This window comes from Myotis lucifugus, unplaced genomic scaffold (genome assembly GCF_000147115.1).
Source record: "Myotis lucifugus unplaced genomic scaffold, Myoluc2.0 scaffold_157, whole genome shotgun sequence".
NCBI lineage: Eukaryota > Metazoa > Chordata > Mammalia > Chiroptera > Vespertilionidae > Myotis > Myotis lucifugus.
In genome coordinates, this window is record NW_005871205.1 from 2,137,145 (window position 1) to 2,153,624 (window position 16,480).

A 16,480-nucleotide genomic window follows, 5' to 3' on the forward strand; every position below is an offset into this window, starting at 1 on the left:
AGAAACAGAATTTCCGGAGGACGAGGCCCAGAAATCAGGATTTTAAAAAGATTCCCAGGTGATTCTAATGTGCAGCCAAGGTTGAGAACCACTGAGCTAACATTTAATGTAGTGCTTACTGTATCAGAATATTAATCTGTGCTTATATTTAATAACATTTAAACCTCACAACTACTGTATAAGTTATTCACTTTACAGATTAGGAAAATGAGGCTACCCAAGTCACAGTTTATAAATAGTGTTGTCAGGATTCATATCCTGGTAATATCATTCCAGAACCCAGCCTTTTAATTATGAGAGTCATTTTTAAAATTGGATAATAAGATACAAAGGAACTGGTAGCAGAACTACCAGGGAATTTACTGTAGTGTTTACTTATCTAATGAATCAGATATGTTAAAGGCCATATTTTATATAAATCAGTTTTAGGGGGAACACTGCAGTGTCTGTGTTAAATTTATTACTTTCTCCCATTGCATTTTTACTTTGGAATGTCTATATTAGAGTTGATTGAAAACTGGCACATAGTATCTTAAAGGAAAAGAAAGATAGCTTACTGAATTAAATATTTTGTGTATTTTCTTATATTTGAAGATCAGTAATAGACGGGATTCTTCTGTTTTTAGAAACGTACTATAGGTACATCTTGAGTTGTGCATGTTTTTAATAGTCTGTATTAAATTGATATTTATCTAATCCTCATTGCATAGGATTAGATAAATATTTAAGTACTGATACAGAAAATCTTTCAAGATAAAAATATTTAACTTTAGAAGTGTAAGTATAGTATATACTTATATGCTAGATATAGTAGGAATTTTTTTTTTAAGCATCACAGGTGATTCAGATAATGAACCAGGTTTAGGAACTACTGAATTAGTAGGCCATACTTCCTTCTTAGTGAATTTCCAGACCTGAGATGATTTTTATATGGGCTGTTAGAAAATAATCTTACACTAATTATTCTTAGCAGCTTTTGCTTTCCCTGACTTTTTTCTTCTTTTCTCATTTTTCTACAATAGGTTATGCCAAAGTGGCTTCATTCATACAGATGAACCAAGGATTGGGATAGCAAGTACAAAATTAGAATCAAACAGCTGATTGCCCAGCAGGATGCCATCAACTAACAGAGCAGGCAGCCTGAAGGACCCTGAAATTGCAGAGCTCTTCTTCAAAGAAGATCCAGAGAAGCTCTTCACAGACCTCAGAGAAATTGGCCATGGAAGCTTTGGAGCAGTGTATTTTGTAAGTGTTAAAGGCTTACTGTCAGTGACCAGTAAGCCTTTATATTTACTTAATATCCAGTTCTGGCAGAGTAAAAAGCAATAATACAAAGAGATATAGGCCATAGTACATTTTATGGTCACTTGAATAGATGTGTGTGTATAATATGAGAATAGTTCTTGCTGTCCCCAATTTGCTGACAGTTTTTATCATAAAAGGATGTTGGATTTTTGTCAAATGTTTTTTCTGCATCTATTGATAAGATCATATGATTTTTAAAAAATCCTCACCTGAGGATATTTCCTCCATTGGTTTCTAGAGAGAGTGGAAGGGAAAGAGGAGGGCAAGAGAGAGAGAGAAACACCAACGTGAGAGAGACACACGGATCAGCTGCCTCCTGCACGCACCCCTGCTGGGGCTGGGGCTGGGGAACCTGGAACCAAGGTACATGTCCTTGACCAGGAATCGAACCCTTGACTCTTCGGTCCATGGGCCGATGCACTCTAACCACTGAGTATAACTGACCAGGGCTGATTATATGATTTTTATTCTTCATTTTGTTGATGTTGTGTAGCACATTAATTTGATTTGCAGGTATTGAACCAACCTTGCATCCTAGGAATAAATTTCACTTGATCATGGTGTATGAACTTTTTAATATTGCTGAGTTTGATTTGCTATTATTTTGTTGAGGTTTTTGTATCAATGTTTATCAGGGATATTGGCCTATCATTTTATTTTTTTGTAGTGACTTTGTCCGGTCTTGGTATCAGGGTAATACTAGCCTTCTAAATTGAGTTTGTGAGCCTTCCTTCCTGTTCAGTTTTTTGGAATAGTTTGAGAAGGATAGGTATTAATTCTTCTTTGAATGTTTGGTCAAATTTATCTGTGAAACCTCTGGTCAAGGGCTTTTGCTTGTTGAAAGTTATTATTATTACTATTATTATTACAGATTCGATTTTGTTAGTAGTTATTGGTCTGTTCAGATTTTCTGTTTCTTCCCAATTTAACCATGGAAGATTGTGTGTTTCTAAAAATATATCCAGCCATAGCTGGTTTGGCTCAGTGGATAGAGTGTCAGCCTGTGGACTGAAGGATCCCAGGTTCGATTCCGGTCAAGGGCACATGCCTGAGTTGTGGGCTTGATCCTCAATAGGGGGCATGCAGGAGGCAGCCAATCAATGATTCTCTGTCATCATTGATGTTTTAATCCAGTGGTTCTCAACCTTCCTAATGCCGCGACCCTTTAATACAGTTCCTCATGTTGTGGTGACCCCCAACCATAAAATTATTTTCGTTGCTACTTCATAATGAAGTTTTGCTACTGTTATGAATCCTAATGTAAATATCTGATATGCAGGATGTATTTTCATTGTTCGTGACCCACAGGTTGAGAACCGCTGTCTCTCTCTCCTTTCCTCTCTGAAATCAATAAAAGTGTATTTAAAAAATATAAAAATATATCCATTTCTTACAGGTTGTTCAATCTGTTGACATGTAATTGTTTGTATTATTTCCTTATATTTCTGTGGTGTCGGTTTTCACTTCTTGTTCATTTGTGATTTTATTTGAGCCTTCTCTTCTTTTTTTCTTGATGATTTGCAAATATTTTCTCCCATTCCATATATTGCTTTTCACTTTGCTGATTCTTTCATTTGCTGTACAGAGCTTTCAATTTGAGGTAGTCCCACTTACTTATTTTTGCTTGTGTTGCTTGTGCTTTGGGTGTCATATTCAGAAAATTGCTCCCAAGACCAGTGTCAAGGAGTTTTTTTCTCTATCTTATCGTTGTTTTCATTGAAGTATTTTACATATTTATATTTGATGCAGTCACTAATATAGCTGGGTATAAGTTTATTGTTTTCTATTTGATTTCTATTTGTCCTATCTGTTCTTCCTTTATTCATCCTCATTCTTGTCATCTTTTGAATTAGTCAAGTATATATTGTTATTTTTGTTTTAAAGTATAGGTTTTATTATTATTCACATATGAGGAAGCCAATAGGTCAGGTAATAACTGCCATTGAAAGATAGTTTGTGCTCTGGCCACTGTGGCTCAGTGGAAGAGCCTCAGCTCATGCACTGAAGGGTTACAGGTTTGGTTCCTGGTCAAAGACAGTACTTGGGTTGCAGATTCGTCCCAGTGTGTGTGGGAGGCAACCAATTGATGTCTCTTTCTCACATCGATGTTTCTCTTTCTGTATCCTCCTACCCCTTTCCACTCTCTCTAAACATCTCCTCGGGTGAGGATTAACAGTAAAAAAGAAAAGAATAGATAGTTTGTAAAACTCACAGATCCCAAGGAAAGGAAGTATATCATGCCAAAAGGGGGACACGTGAAGTACTGGTTTAGTTGAGGAGGCAGAGGAATCAAGGGAAATACATGGGCAAGAACTTTTATTGTGATTTCTGTGGGAAGGAACGGGAGTGGCAGGAGTATAGAGGCTGTCCCTAGTTGTCCATTACTTGGCCTATGCCGATTAGATCGGGAGATGGGGGATTCAGAGTGCGAGTCATTGAAGATACCGGCTCTGGATTGGTGATTTGTATATGTAAGATGTGCTTGTTTACTCTCTCTAGTCTAGAGTCTAGGAATAAGCCAAACCTGGGAATGGCAGACTTTTTTGTTAGCAAGGCCCCAGATGTCAAATTATAGTACACAAAAAGACATGAGTAATACAAGTTTTAACTCTATTAACCTTTTGATAATGTATTTTTATTATTCTGTTACCATAGCGATTATAATGGATATATTCTTGATTTACTTTCGTTAAATTGGCACTTTTACCACTTCTCAAATACTAATGTAAAAAATGCTTAGTATTTCAACTCTGTCTTTCAGCTTTCTTTTTGCAATTTTTCTTGTATATCTTACTTCTAAAATATTTATTGGGTTCCCATTTTGTTTGTTTTTTAAAAAGTCTCTGGCAACTCCAACATCTGAATCCCCATTGGGTCTGTTTATATTTTTAGTTTTTCCCTTTTCAGTATTTGGTCCATTTTTTAGAATGACATAATTTCTTAAAAATATACTTTTATTGATTTCAGAGAGCCAGGGAGAGGGAAAGAGAGAGAGAGAAGAGAGACATCAGGGATGAGAGAATCATTGATTTGGCTGCCTCCTGCATGCCCCCTACTGGGGATTGAGCTCACAAACAAGGCATGTGCCCTGAGGAGGAATCGAACTCTGACTTCCTAGTTCATAGGTCGATGCTCAACCACTAAGCCATGCCAGCTGGGCTGCATGACATAATTTTTGATTGCTTCATTATAAAGGAGAATTTGTAGATGTTTTGAATGATGTTATTTTTCTTAAAAAACAGTTGTTATTATTATTATTATTTTGGCAAGCTGATAAAATACTGGTTGAATCACTTTGAGAGGCTTTGTTTTAACCTTTGTTAGGGCTACTTGACATCAGTTTTCCCTTATTACTAGGCCTTGGCCTTATTCTTTTCTTTTTTTTAAGTTTTTAAATTGTTTATTTTTATTGATTTCAGAGAGGAAGGGAGGGAGAGAGATAGAAACATCCAATGATGAGAGCAAATCGTTGATTGGCTGTCTCCTGCACGCCCCCTACTGGGAATCGAGCCCGAAACCCACTCATGTGCCCTTGAGCAGAATCGAACCCGGGACCCTTCAGTCCACAGGCTGACGCTCTGTCCACTGAGCCAAACCAGCTAGGGCCTTGGCCCTTATTTTTAAAGCATGGCTCTTCTGGAATCCCAACTGAATTTCAAGGCTCAACCATTTTAGTGGGTTTGAATTCCCACCTCCATCTCTCTAGCTCTTCTCGTCTTCTGAAAGCTCTGTTATCTCTTTCGTTTTCCAGCTGCCTGTTTTTTGCTGAGTTTCTGGGAGTCTTATGCAGATACATACTTGGGAGTTTACTATTTACTTTGCAGATTTTGGAGCTGCTTTTCAGCTGTCTTTTCTAAGATTGTGCCTTTTAAATTCCAGCCACTTTGGAAGCTCTTGTCTTTGGCCTCTGTCTCCTTGGACTCTTTTCCTGTGCAACAAATTCAGGCATGAAGCTGGAATAAATTTACAGCTCACTTTATATACTGTTCTTCTCTGGAGGATTCTAGTCTCTGAAGTCTTGCCTGCATGTGTTGCTCTCTGATAGTTTCATATAATTGTTTTACATAGATGCCTGCTTTATGGTTAATTTGGGCTTTAGGAATTGTCTAGCATAAGCATCATGGCAAGAATTAGTATTGAAATTTCCTTTAGTTAATATTATATGCATGGACTTTTCATATGTCCTTCTGTAAAAATATGTGTTTTTGGAGTTTTGGTCTTTCATTGTTACTGTTGAAAAGTATAACATTTCAGTAGGCTCTCTTTAGACCTTTCCAAATAATCTATCTAGTGGGGGAAGTAATATTATTGTCCTTTTCCTTTCATTAAAGGGACTGAATTAAATCACATATCAGCAAAATACCAGTGGTTTAACATTTTAAAATAAAACTATAAAAATTGGATTATCCCAAATCCAGAACTTGTCAGTAGTGTTTGTTGAAGTGTATGACTGGTGTAGTTATGTTTTGAGTTAAGGTTGTAGTGGGAACTAAGGATATGATCAGAGAAAGGTAAAAAAGAAACACAAGTGAGGACTCTCGAAGAGAGCCTCCTCCACTATACTAAAAAATGTGAGCCTTATTCTGAAGTCTTGAGGGAAGTGAGGTACAACAGAAATACTGTCTTTCCATTTGTGATATAGAAAGTTTATTCTTACTGCAGTGTGGAGAAAAGATTGCATGTGCCAAAAATCAAAGAAGAAAGACTGATTATGAAGCTTTTGTAATAATTTAGGAAAGAAATGCTGAGGGCTTAAACTAGATATTGACAGTGAGGGTGCAGAGGTGAAAACACATTTAAAAGTTTAAATTGATAGCATCAAGAGAACTTGCTTTTCTAACAAGGTAAGAAGGTGCACATTGTATTTCCTCACCCATGGAATAGAATTTTTTTTTTTAAATATATTTTATTGATTTTTTACAGAGAGGAAGGGAGAGAGATAGAGAGTTAGAAACATCGATGAGAGAGAAACATCGATCAGCTGCCTCCTGCACACCCCCCATTGGGGATGTGCCCGCAACCCAGGTACATGCCCTTAACCGGAATCGAACCTGGGACCTTTCAGTCCGCAGGCCGACGCTCTATCCACTGAGCCAAACCGGTTTCGGCTGGAATAGAATTTTTGGGGGTGCGTGATTCGCTAGTGCTTGGACCTTCTTATGCGATAGTTTCTGGGTTGTTTTACCCAGGCTGGATTATTTCAGAGAGCTGTGGTTGATAGAGGATGTCTCATAGTCCCAGAAGTAAGGATTTAACCGGGGCAACAAAAGCAAATTAGTGTAAGCTAGTTATCAGGAGCTGGCTCTGGAAAGACCTGGTGATTAAACACAATGGTCATGATCCTGGATTGGAAAAAATTCCTATAAAGGATATTACTGAGATAGCTTGTGAAATTTGAATATGGACTATATATATATTGGATAATAGTGTTATATCAATGCTAAGTTTCCTAAATTTGATAATTGTACTGTGGTTATTCAAGAGAACGTTGTTATTCTCAAGAGATATATGAACAAGTATTTTGGAACTAAGAGTGAGAATGTCTACTCATATCCTCTTCAATAATTAAATAATGATAATGTAGTGATAACATTATATATGTTGAGATAGAGAGTCTAAAAGCAAATGTGGCAAAATGTTAACCAAGGATTATTCTATGGTAGGAGTTGGAAACTACAGAGCCCTTGGGCCAAATCCAGCCTGTGAACTGTTTTTGCTCAGCTTTCAAACTAAGAATGGTTTTTACATTGAAAAAAGAATAAGGATATGCAACAGAAAAAGAAGACCATGTATTTGGCTCATAAAGCCTAAAATATTTAATATCTCGCTCTTTATATAAAAAGTTACTGACTTCTGACCTAGTGGCAGGTGTAAAGGTTCACCGTGCTATATCAACTTAGCATCATGCCTGACAGATTTGTATAATAAAATGAGGGAGGGAAACAAAACAAAAAGCTGACTTAGGAAGTTAGGAAATTTAGGCTCAGGTTAGGACAACCCCAGGTATACTGCCTGAAAGCATAGAGAAGGAGTCTAGGGCAACTGCTCTGAGCAGGTGTTTTCTGTTAACTGTCTCGATGTCTGGGAAACAGTGCTCCATGTAAATGAGTAAATTTTGAATGTAGCCCAGAATTGAATATTTTTGCTGTAATTCCATTTCTAAGTCACCAACCTTTGTATTTTGTGGTATCAAATAAACCCATGTGGGAGGGTGTTTATGTGTTTCATGTGTGAGTATATGTGCATGAATGTGTGCTTCTGTATTTATGTTTCTTTTCACCTTAACAGGGCTAAATGTGCAGTGTCTGTCTATAGTGTATAAGGAGGAAAGAACCTCTTGTCAAATTTTTTAGATTAATAGTTCTTATAACATATCTCTGAATTTTCATTAATTGGCAGTAGGGATCACATTAAATTTAAAAATACTCTTAATTGAGCCAGCTCTGGTGGCTGTCTCATCAACAAAGTTAATCAAGGACTTGTAGCTTAAGTATTTGAAACCAGAGTCAGGTGTCTAAAAGGATCCCTATCTAGATTGCCAGGAAGATAAACATTCTCTTTTATTTTCCAATACCTTAAATAGAACCAACGTGATGTCAATAGATGGGCCACAGAACAGTGGCCTGGGAAACAGGTAGCTTGCCAATAAATGTGGCAGATCTTGTATGATTATAGCGCGAAGTCATTTATTTATTTTATGAAAGTTTTTTCTTCATTTATAAATTGTCTAAGATGCTACCAACCTGTGTTCTTTTTATTTAATGTATATTTTTACTGATTTCAGAGAGGAATGGAGAGGGAGAGAGAGATAGAAACATCAATTGATCGGCTGCCTCCTGCATGTCCCCTACTGGGGATCGAGCCTGCAACCCACGCAATGCCCTTGACCGGAATCGAACCCGGGACCCTTCAGTCCGCAGGCCCACGCTCTATCCACTGAGCCAAACCAGCTATGGCCCAACCTCTATTCTTTAGGGACTTGGCAAGTTTTATATTTTTGATGGTTATAGCAAATTTTTTAGTGTTATTAAAAAAAAGTAATAAGTATACAAAAGAAGTATAGAAAGACCATCTACATATAATTAATTGATATTGTGATTTCAGATAATTCTTTTTTAAAAATATTTTTGTTGATTTCAGAGAGGAAGGGAGAGAGAGAAACATCAATGATGAGAGCAAATCATTGATTGACTGCCTCCTGCACACCCACACTAGGGATTGAGCTAGTAACCTGGGCATGTGCCCTGACTGGGAATCAAACCGTGACTTCCTGGTTCATGGATAGATGCTCAACCACTGAGCCATGCTGGCTGGACTCAGATCATTCTTATTAGTTCATTAAAATAGTTCCCAAAAGGATCTTCACAGACAGTATCCTGGTTTGAAACAGAATGATTATATATGTTTTCTTTTTTCCTAGTCACTGCTTTCTTTTCTTGACAGCATCATTTGTCTTTAGGCCTATAGCCAATTTTGTCTTTACTCTTTTATTCTCAGGCAGTGACTATAGATGACATGTAATGTTGTGCTCTTCTTTAATTACTTATAGCTCTTTTAATTCTGTCCTACATTTTATTTTTTTCTGTATATACACACTTTTAAAAAATTTTCTTTCCTCTCCTGTTATCTTACTTATTCTACTAGAATGTCCCATTCTCTTCAGTTAATTTATTAGTATTAATCACTTCAAGGAAAGTGTAGAAATCTTGGTTCTTCTCTATATTCTTTATGCTAGTCTTGTTTTATGTATTTCAGCTAAATAATTATAAACCCAACATTCAGTTTCATAATTTTCACTTTAACCAGACATAGGTATTTTAAAGAATCTTAAGAGCAAGAATAGTTTTTAAACTTATCCACATATTTACCATGTTACACACAACTTAATTGTTTACTTTGAAAAATCCCAAACAGTCTACAAAAGGACTCCCAGAACTAATAAATAAGTTTAATAAGGTTGCAGGATAAAACATCAATATACAGTCCTAGCTGGTTTGGCTTAGTGGTAGAGCGTCGGCCTTCGGACTGAAGGGTCCTGGGTTCAATTCCGGTCAAGGGCACATGCCAGGGTTGTGGGCTCGATCCCCAGTCGGGGGCATGCAGGAGGCAGCCTATCAGTGATTCTCTCTCATTATTGATGTTTCTATCTCTCTCTCCCTGTCCCTTCCTCTCTGAAATCAATAAAAATATATCTTAAAAAAGATCAATATACAAAAATCCATTGTATTTCTATATGTCAGCAGTGAACAAGTAGAGTTTCTTATGTTTTAAAAGTACTATGTATAGTACCCCCAAAGTGAAACACTTGAGTATAAATCCAGCAAAAAGGTACAAGACTATATGTTGAAAACCATAGAACATTGATAGAAAAAATGAAAGACCCAAATAAGTGAATATATATACACAATAGTGATAGATTGGAAGACTAAATGCTGTCGTGCTATCAGTTTTCTCCAAATTGATGTATAGATTCAGTGCACTCCCAATAAAAAATCCAGCAAGCTTTTAAAATAAATATTGACTAGCATATTTTAACATTTTATAGAAAGGCAAAAGAACTAACGTAGCCAAAACAATTTTGAGAAAGAATAGTTAAGGAACTCGCTACCTGATTACAACAGCTTACTATAAACCTGCAGCAATTAAGATAGTATGATATTGTTGAAAGGATAAATACATAAATAAATTAAACAAAATAGAGTAGACATATACCCACACAAATACAGTAAATTGATTTTTTAAAATAAATCTTCATTGTTGAGAGTATTACATATGTTTATCTGATACCACAATAATAATCCCCCCACCCCATTGTCACCCTCCACTCGGTTCCTGCCCCACCTTAGGCTCATAGGTAATGCATATATGAATATAAGTGTTGTTTAATCTCTTTCCACCTCCCCCTCCTTCCCTCTGAGGTTTTTTAGTCTGTTCCATGTTTCCATGCTTCTGGTTCTATTTTATTCATTGTTTTATTTTGTTCATTAGATTCCTTGTTTGTTCATTTGGATTTTTAGATTCCATTGTTGATAGATATATATTTGTTGCCATTTTATTGTTCAAATTTTTTATCTCTTCTTTTTCCTCTTTTTCTTCCTCTTCCACTTCTTAGAGAATACCCTTCAACATTTCATGTAATACTGGTTTGGTGGTGATGAACTTCTTTATCTTTTTCTTGTCTGTGAAGTTCTTTATCTAACCTTCAATACTAAATGATAGCTTTTCTAGGTAGAGTAATCTTGGTTGTAGGTTCTTGTTATTCATCATTTTAAAAAATATATATATTTTATTGATTTTTCACAGAGAGGAAGGGAGAGGGATAGAGAGTTAGAAACATTGATGAGAGAGAAACATCGATCAGCTGCCTCCTGCACACTCCCTACTGGGTGTGTGCCCGCAACCAAGGTACATGCCCTTGGCCGGAATCGAACCTGGGACCCTTGAGTCCGCAGGCCGACACTCTATCCACTGAGCCAAACCGGCTAGAGCTCATCATTTTGAATATTTCTTGCCACTCCCTTCTGGCCTGCAAAGTTTCTGTTAAGAAATCAGATGACAGTCATATGGGTGCTCCCTTGTAGGTAAGTAATTGCAATAGGTTTTCAATATCTTTCTCTCTCTTCTTCTTCTGGCACCCCCATGATGTGTATGTTAGCACTCTTGAAGATGTCCCAGAGGTTTCTTACGTTATCTTCATATTTTTGGTTTCTTTTTTCTTTTTGCTCTTCTGATTGGATGCTTTTTGCTTCCTCATGTTCCAAATCCCTGATTTAATTCTCATCATCCTTTGCTCTACTGTTGAATCCCTGTAAAGTACTCTTTACTTAATTTAGTGTATGCTTCATTTCTGACTGTCCTTCTTGATGCCCTTGATGTTCTCACTAAGATTCTTGAAATTCTCATTAAGCTTCTTGAAGCTCTCATTAAGATCCTTGAGCATCCTTAGAACCATTGTTTTGAATCTGTATTTAGTAGTTTGTTTGCTTCTATTTCATTCAGTTCTTTTTCTGGAGATTTCTTCTGTTCTTTCATTTGTGACATGTTTGTCTCCACATTTTGGTTGCTTTCCTGTATTTGTTTCTGTGTATTAGGTAGAACTGCTATGTCTCCTGGAATTGGTAGAGTGGCCTTGTGTAGTAGGTACCCTGTAGGGCCCAGTGGCTCAGCCTCCCCAATCACCTGAGCTGGGCACTTTAGGTGCACCACTGTATGAGCTGTGTGCACAGTCTTGCTGTAGTTGAGCCTTGATTACTGTTGATGTCACTGGGAGGAATTGACCTTCAGGACAATTGGCTATGAGGACCAGCTGCGACTGCCTCTATGGAGCAGGACTTGCTTCAATGGGGCTTTGGTGCTCACTGAGTCTGCCCCTTGAGTGTGCTGCTCGTGAATATGTAGAGTTGTAATCTGGTGTGGTCTAAAGCTGTCTACTGGGTGCACTGGCTTTGGGGACTTGCAGGAGGTGCAAAGTCAGCAACTACAGAGGAGCTACAGAGCAATCTGTGATTGCTGTTACTTGTGTTGGGCTTGGAAGTGCCCAGGAGAGTCCAAGCTGTGAAGCAAGGCAGGCTGCTGCTAGTGCCAGGTCTTGGGTCTCTTATTAAGAGGCATAAGGCACACTGATGCTAGCTGCTGCTTGTTTGAAAGATTTTAGGAAAGTCTGAAGCCTGTGCCAGGACAGGCCATTCATATGGAAAAACCACTGCAAACAGCTTGGGTGGGGTTGCAAATTGGGTGGGATGAGGTCTCAGAGTCACCAGGTCAGAGCAAACAGTGTGAGCCAGGCTAATGAAAACTCAGATATGGCTCCTGCCAGTCAGCTCTGCGATGCGGGGAGGTCTTAGCATAGGAACAGTGAACTCTGTGAGCACCCCTGTCTGGGAGAAAGCCGCCCCTGAGTCCTTGCCCCGATGATGGACAATCCAGTTCCTCCTGGATCCCCCGAAGCTGCTGCCCCAGTGCTGGAGCTCAGAGGGAGCAATTCTGAGTATATCCATATGCCAGCACTTTAAGAGGAACTGCTGGGACTCTGGTAGCCTCTGTGTCACTCAGCCATAATCCCTGCTAGTTTTTACAGCCTGAAGTTATGGGGACTTCACTTCCCGATACTGGAAGCCTGGGCTGAGGTGTCTGGTTTGGGGCTAAGGGGTCTAGTGTAGGGCTGGGACCCCTTACTCCTCACAGGAGGCCTCTGCAGCCTAGATATCTGTCCCAATTAAAAAAAAAAAAAAGTCACATGTGGGTGTTGAACCAGCCCGGTTCCCACCTCTGCCCCTCCTACCGGTCTTAATGTGCTTTCTTCTTTACTTCTCTAGTTGTAGGACTTCCATGGAGCCAGATTTCAGGGGGTTCTGAATGATAATTGTTAGATATTTTAGCTGTAATTTTAATGCGGTTGTGGTGAGTACAAGTGTTTACCTATGCTGCGATCATGGTGCTCCTCTTCCAATAAATTTGTTTTTTTTATAAAGGTGCAAAGACAATCCAATGAAGAAAGGATACTCTTTTCAATAAGTAGTGCCAGAGCAACTAGACATCCATATACATAAAAATAAACTCTGTCTCACACCTTCTACAAAAACTAATGGAAAGTGGACCATATTTCTAAATGTAAAGCATAATACTATAAATCTTCTGGGATAAAATATAGAAAAAAATCAAATCTTTATTACCCTGTATTATGCAATGAGTTCATAAGTAGGATATCAAAAGCATTATCCATAAAAGACAGTTTATAAATTGAACTTTATAAAATTTTAAAACTTTTGCTCTCTGAAAGATACTGTTAAGAGAAGAAAAGGAAAGCTACAGACTGGCAGAATATATTTGCAAGTAACATATCTAAATATATAAAGGACTTTCAAAACTCAGTGATAAGAAAGTAACCCAGTAAAAATTAAGCAAAAGGTCTACACCAAAATAATAACAATAATAACAATAATAATAATAATATGGTTGGTCAAAAAATATGAAAAGATGGTCAATATCATTTGTCCTTAGGGAAATAAATTAATACCACAATGAGATATCACTAAAAACCTATTAGAATTGCTTAAAAATAAAGACAAGAAGAAAGAAATATGCACAGGCAGTATCTAATGCTAGGGAGTATGTGGAGCAATTGCAAATAATTATTACTGGTGGGGATGAAAAATGGTCTTGCCATTGTGGAAAACAGTTTGGCAGTTTTTAAATAACGTTGAATATACCATTATTATATGACCCAGTATTCCCACTCCTAGTATTAATCCAAGAGAAATTAAAACTCAAGTTCACACAAAATCCTATACCTGAATATTTATGGTAATTTTATTAATAATTGCCAGAAAAACGTGATCTACTTCAATGTGTACACCACAGAAAGAATTTTACTGAAGTTCATTAATGTTCATTTGAAAATAAAAGCTATTATATAAGGAAACCCAAATGGAATACAGACGGAAATTAATGAACCCAACTGTATTATAAATAACATAAATACACAGAAGGGGGTGGGAGGAAAAGAACTAACCTTAAGTTATTTTGGAAACAATAAACATTTTGGCTGAATACTCCTAAGACTAAAGATGAAAGAAACTCGTTACTTTATTTTTCATAGTGATATGGTATGGTAGTTGTGAAGCTAATATATATAGTGGATTTGAATAAATATGTAAATGTATTGTAGATAGTGAGAATCCATTTTCTTACTGTCTAAGAAAGAAGCAAATTCCTTATTTGTAAATAAGGAAAGGGGGAAGGCTGGAAATAACCCTGTGGTGTTGGATTGGAATTGGAAGTATCAGTAGGAATCTCTCTCTCTGTCTCTCTCTCTCTCTCACACACACACACACACACACACACACACACGCACACACACACAAATATACATATATAACAAGAATAGAGGATATTTACATTTAAAAGTATCTTTCCACAGATGGCTTCTTAGATACAAGGTAGGAGCAATAACTATAACTATGTATATTGGGGAAAAAACACCCAGAAAACACCTTGAGTTGGCGTGACTCAGTGTTTGAGCATCAACCTCTGAACCAGGAGATCACGGTTCAATTCTTAGTCAGGGCACTTGCCAGGGTTGCGGGCTCAATTCCCTAGTGTAGGGTGTGCAGGAGGCAGCCAATCAATGATTCTTTCTCTCTCATCATTTATGTTTCTATCCCTATCTCCCTCTCCCTCTCTCTGAAATCAGCAAAAATATATTTTAAAAAATAATAATAGGAATGCCTTTTCTTAAGTGTATCAGGACTAAGGGAAATAATTGTTATAGCCTAAATCCACTGATAGGGAAGGTAAGAAAGAACCCTATGGGATTGGATAGGAATTAGAGGAACTAATAACTAATTAATTAACTCTATCTGCTGCAAGATTGTAGTTACAGTGACACCCAACTTAGCACTCAGGTCTTGAATTTCTCACTGAAAGGAACAAGAGCTCCTTGGAGGAATGGCTCATTCTCTTGTGGGGGCAGGGAACATAAAAGATAAGCCTTAGAACATCTTGTGACAGAAAGTTTTTAAAAAAAAAAAGAAGGGGTCTGTCAAATGGATACTGGAACCAGTTTGAAGGGGCTCCTCTCACTGTCCAAATCTGGAACAGTCTGAGCATCAATCTAAAGATAGTAATGGATTATAATCCATCAAATAAAAAAGGAATTCATGATTTCCATGATAGATGAGGGATGGATGGGGCTTTTTCCTTATAGCAGAATGCTGACTGATAAATGTGAAATGAATGGCAGAGTTGGCAAATACCATTTTGTAATCATCATAGTGAAGATTGTTTTGGGCTCGATTCTTCATTGGTTGCCAAATTTAGGGGGAAAGTTTGATGAGCAGGATATTTACATTTAAAAGTATCTTTCCACAGATGGCTTCTTAGATACAAGGTAGGAGCAGTAACTATAACTATGTACATTGGGAAAAAAAACACCCAGAAAACACCTTCAGTGGTGATGAAAATTAGTAACACCAATGAGAACAGACAGACCTTGTATACCTCCAGCTGTGATACCCTGAAGAGGATATACTATCACTTTTGTAGTATTTTGGCTGGGGATGAAAAATCAGAATCTAATCTTCAAGAAAAGTAAGAGAAGCACAAATTTAGTAGCATTCTATAAAATACCACAGTATATTCTGCCAGTGTAATGAGAGACAAAGAAAGGTTGAGGAATTGTTGTGTTTTCCGATGGTCATAGGCGACTCCTGTGAAAGGGTCGTTCGACCCCCAAAGGGGTTGCGACCCACAGGTTGAGAACCCCTGATTTAGGGACTTTATCTGTTGTGATGGTGCAAATTTTATATGAGATGATTAATAAAGAACTCTTAAAAAAAATGAAGTGTCTTACAGATAGATAACCAGAGAACATTTTGGAAAAATAAATTCATATTCAAGCAGGACTTAGATGGATAGATCCACTTCACCCTTTATAATAAGTGGTGCAAGTTTCCATTAATACATTAGGCGCCCAGCCTGTTTTGTCTTCCGGACGGAAAGTATAGTGTCAGTCACCGGTGACTGACAGGGTGCTTAACGTGTAAACCACTCCACTTGTCATTGAAATTGTAATGTTGGTAGTTGTTCCCAGGATCCACTTAACAGAGTGTCTTTTTTTTTTTTATCAACTCTATTTAGGTATCCTATATAACAAAAGGCTAATATGCAAATTGACTGAATGGCGGAACGACTGGTCGCTATTGCGTGCACTGACCACCAGGGGGAAGACGCTCAATGCAGGAGCTGCCCATTGGTGGTCAGTGCACTCCCACAGGGGGAGTGCTGCTCAGCCAGAAGCCCTGAGCCGGGCTCATGGCTGGTGAGTGCAGCAGTGGTGGCGGGAACCTCTCCTGCCTCTGCAGCAGCGCTAAGGATGTCTAACTGCCAGCTTAGGCCCGTTCTCCATGGGGAACGGGCCTAAGCAATCAGTCAGACATCCCCCAAGGACTCCTGGACTGCGAGAGGGCTCAGGCTAGGCTGAGGGGGACCCCCCCCCCCCACCCTGAGTGTACAAAATTCGTGCACTGGGCCTCTAGTATACTATAATCAAAGAAATGTAATTTTTATAGTGGGGATTGGGCCTAAGCTGGCAGTCAGACATCCCTCTCATAGTCTGGGACCCCTCGCTCCTTACTGCCCGCCTGCAGCGTAGGTGTGAGAGGCTCCTGCCACCACC

The 16,480-nt window shown here is 38.1% G+C and overlaps 1 protein-coding gene across 3 annotated transcripts in view; it reads left to right on the forward strand.

Annotated features, from left to right (window-relative positions):
- The window catches only part of TAOK1 (TAO kinase 1), a 108,300-nt gene that overhangs the window by 23,712 nt on the left and 68,108 nt on the right, over positions 1-16,480 (forward strand). The window contains exon 2 of one of the 3 annotated variants that reach the window (XM_006095545.3): positions 1,023-1,245. In XM_006095545.3, coding sequence (XP_006095607.1) covers positions 1,114-1,245 — 132 coding nt within the window. In that variant the 5' untranslated portion in view covers positions 1,023-1,113. Of the gene's footprint in view, positions 1-1,022; positions 1,246-16,480 lie in introns of those variants that run through there. The other 2 variants (XM_023759519.1, XR_002830896.1) reach the window with 2 other exon arrangements.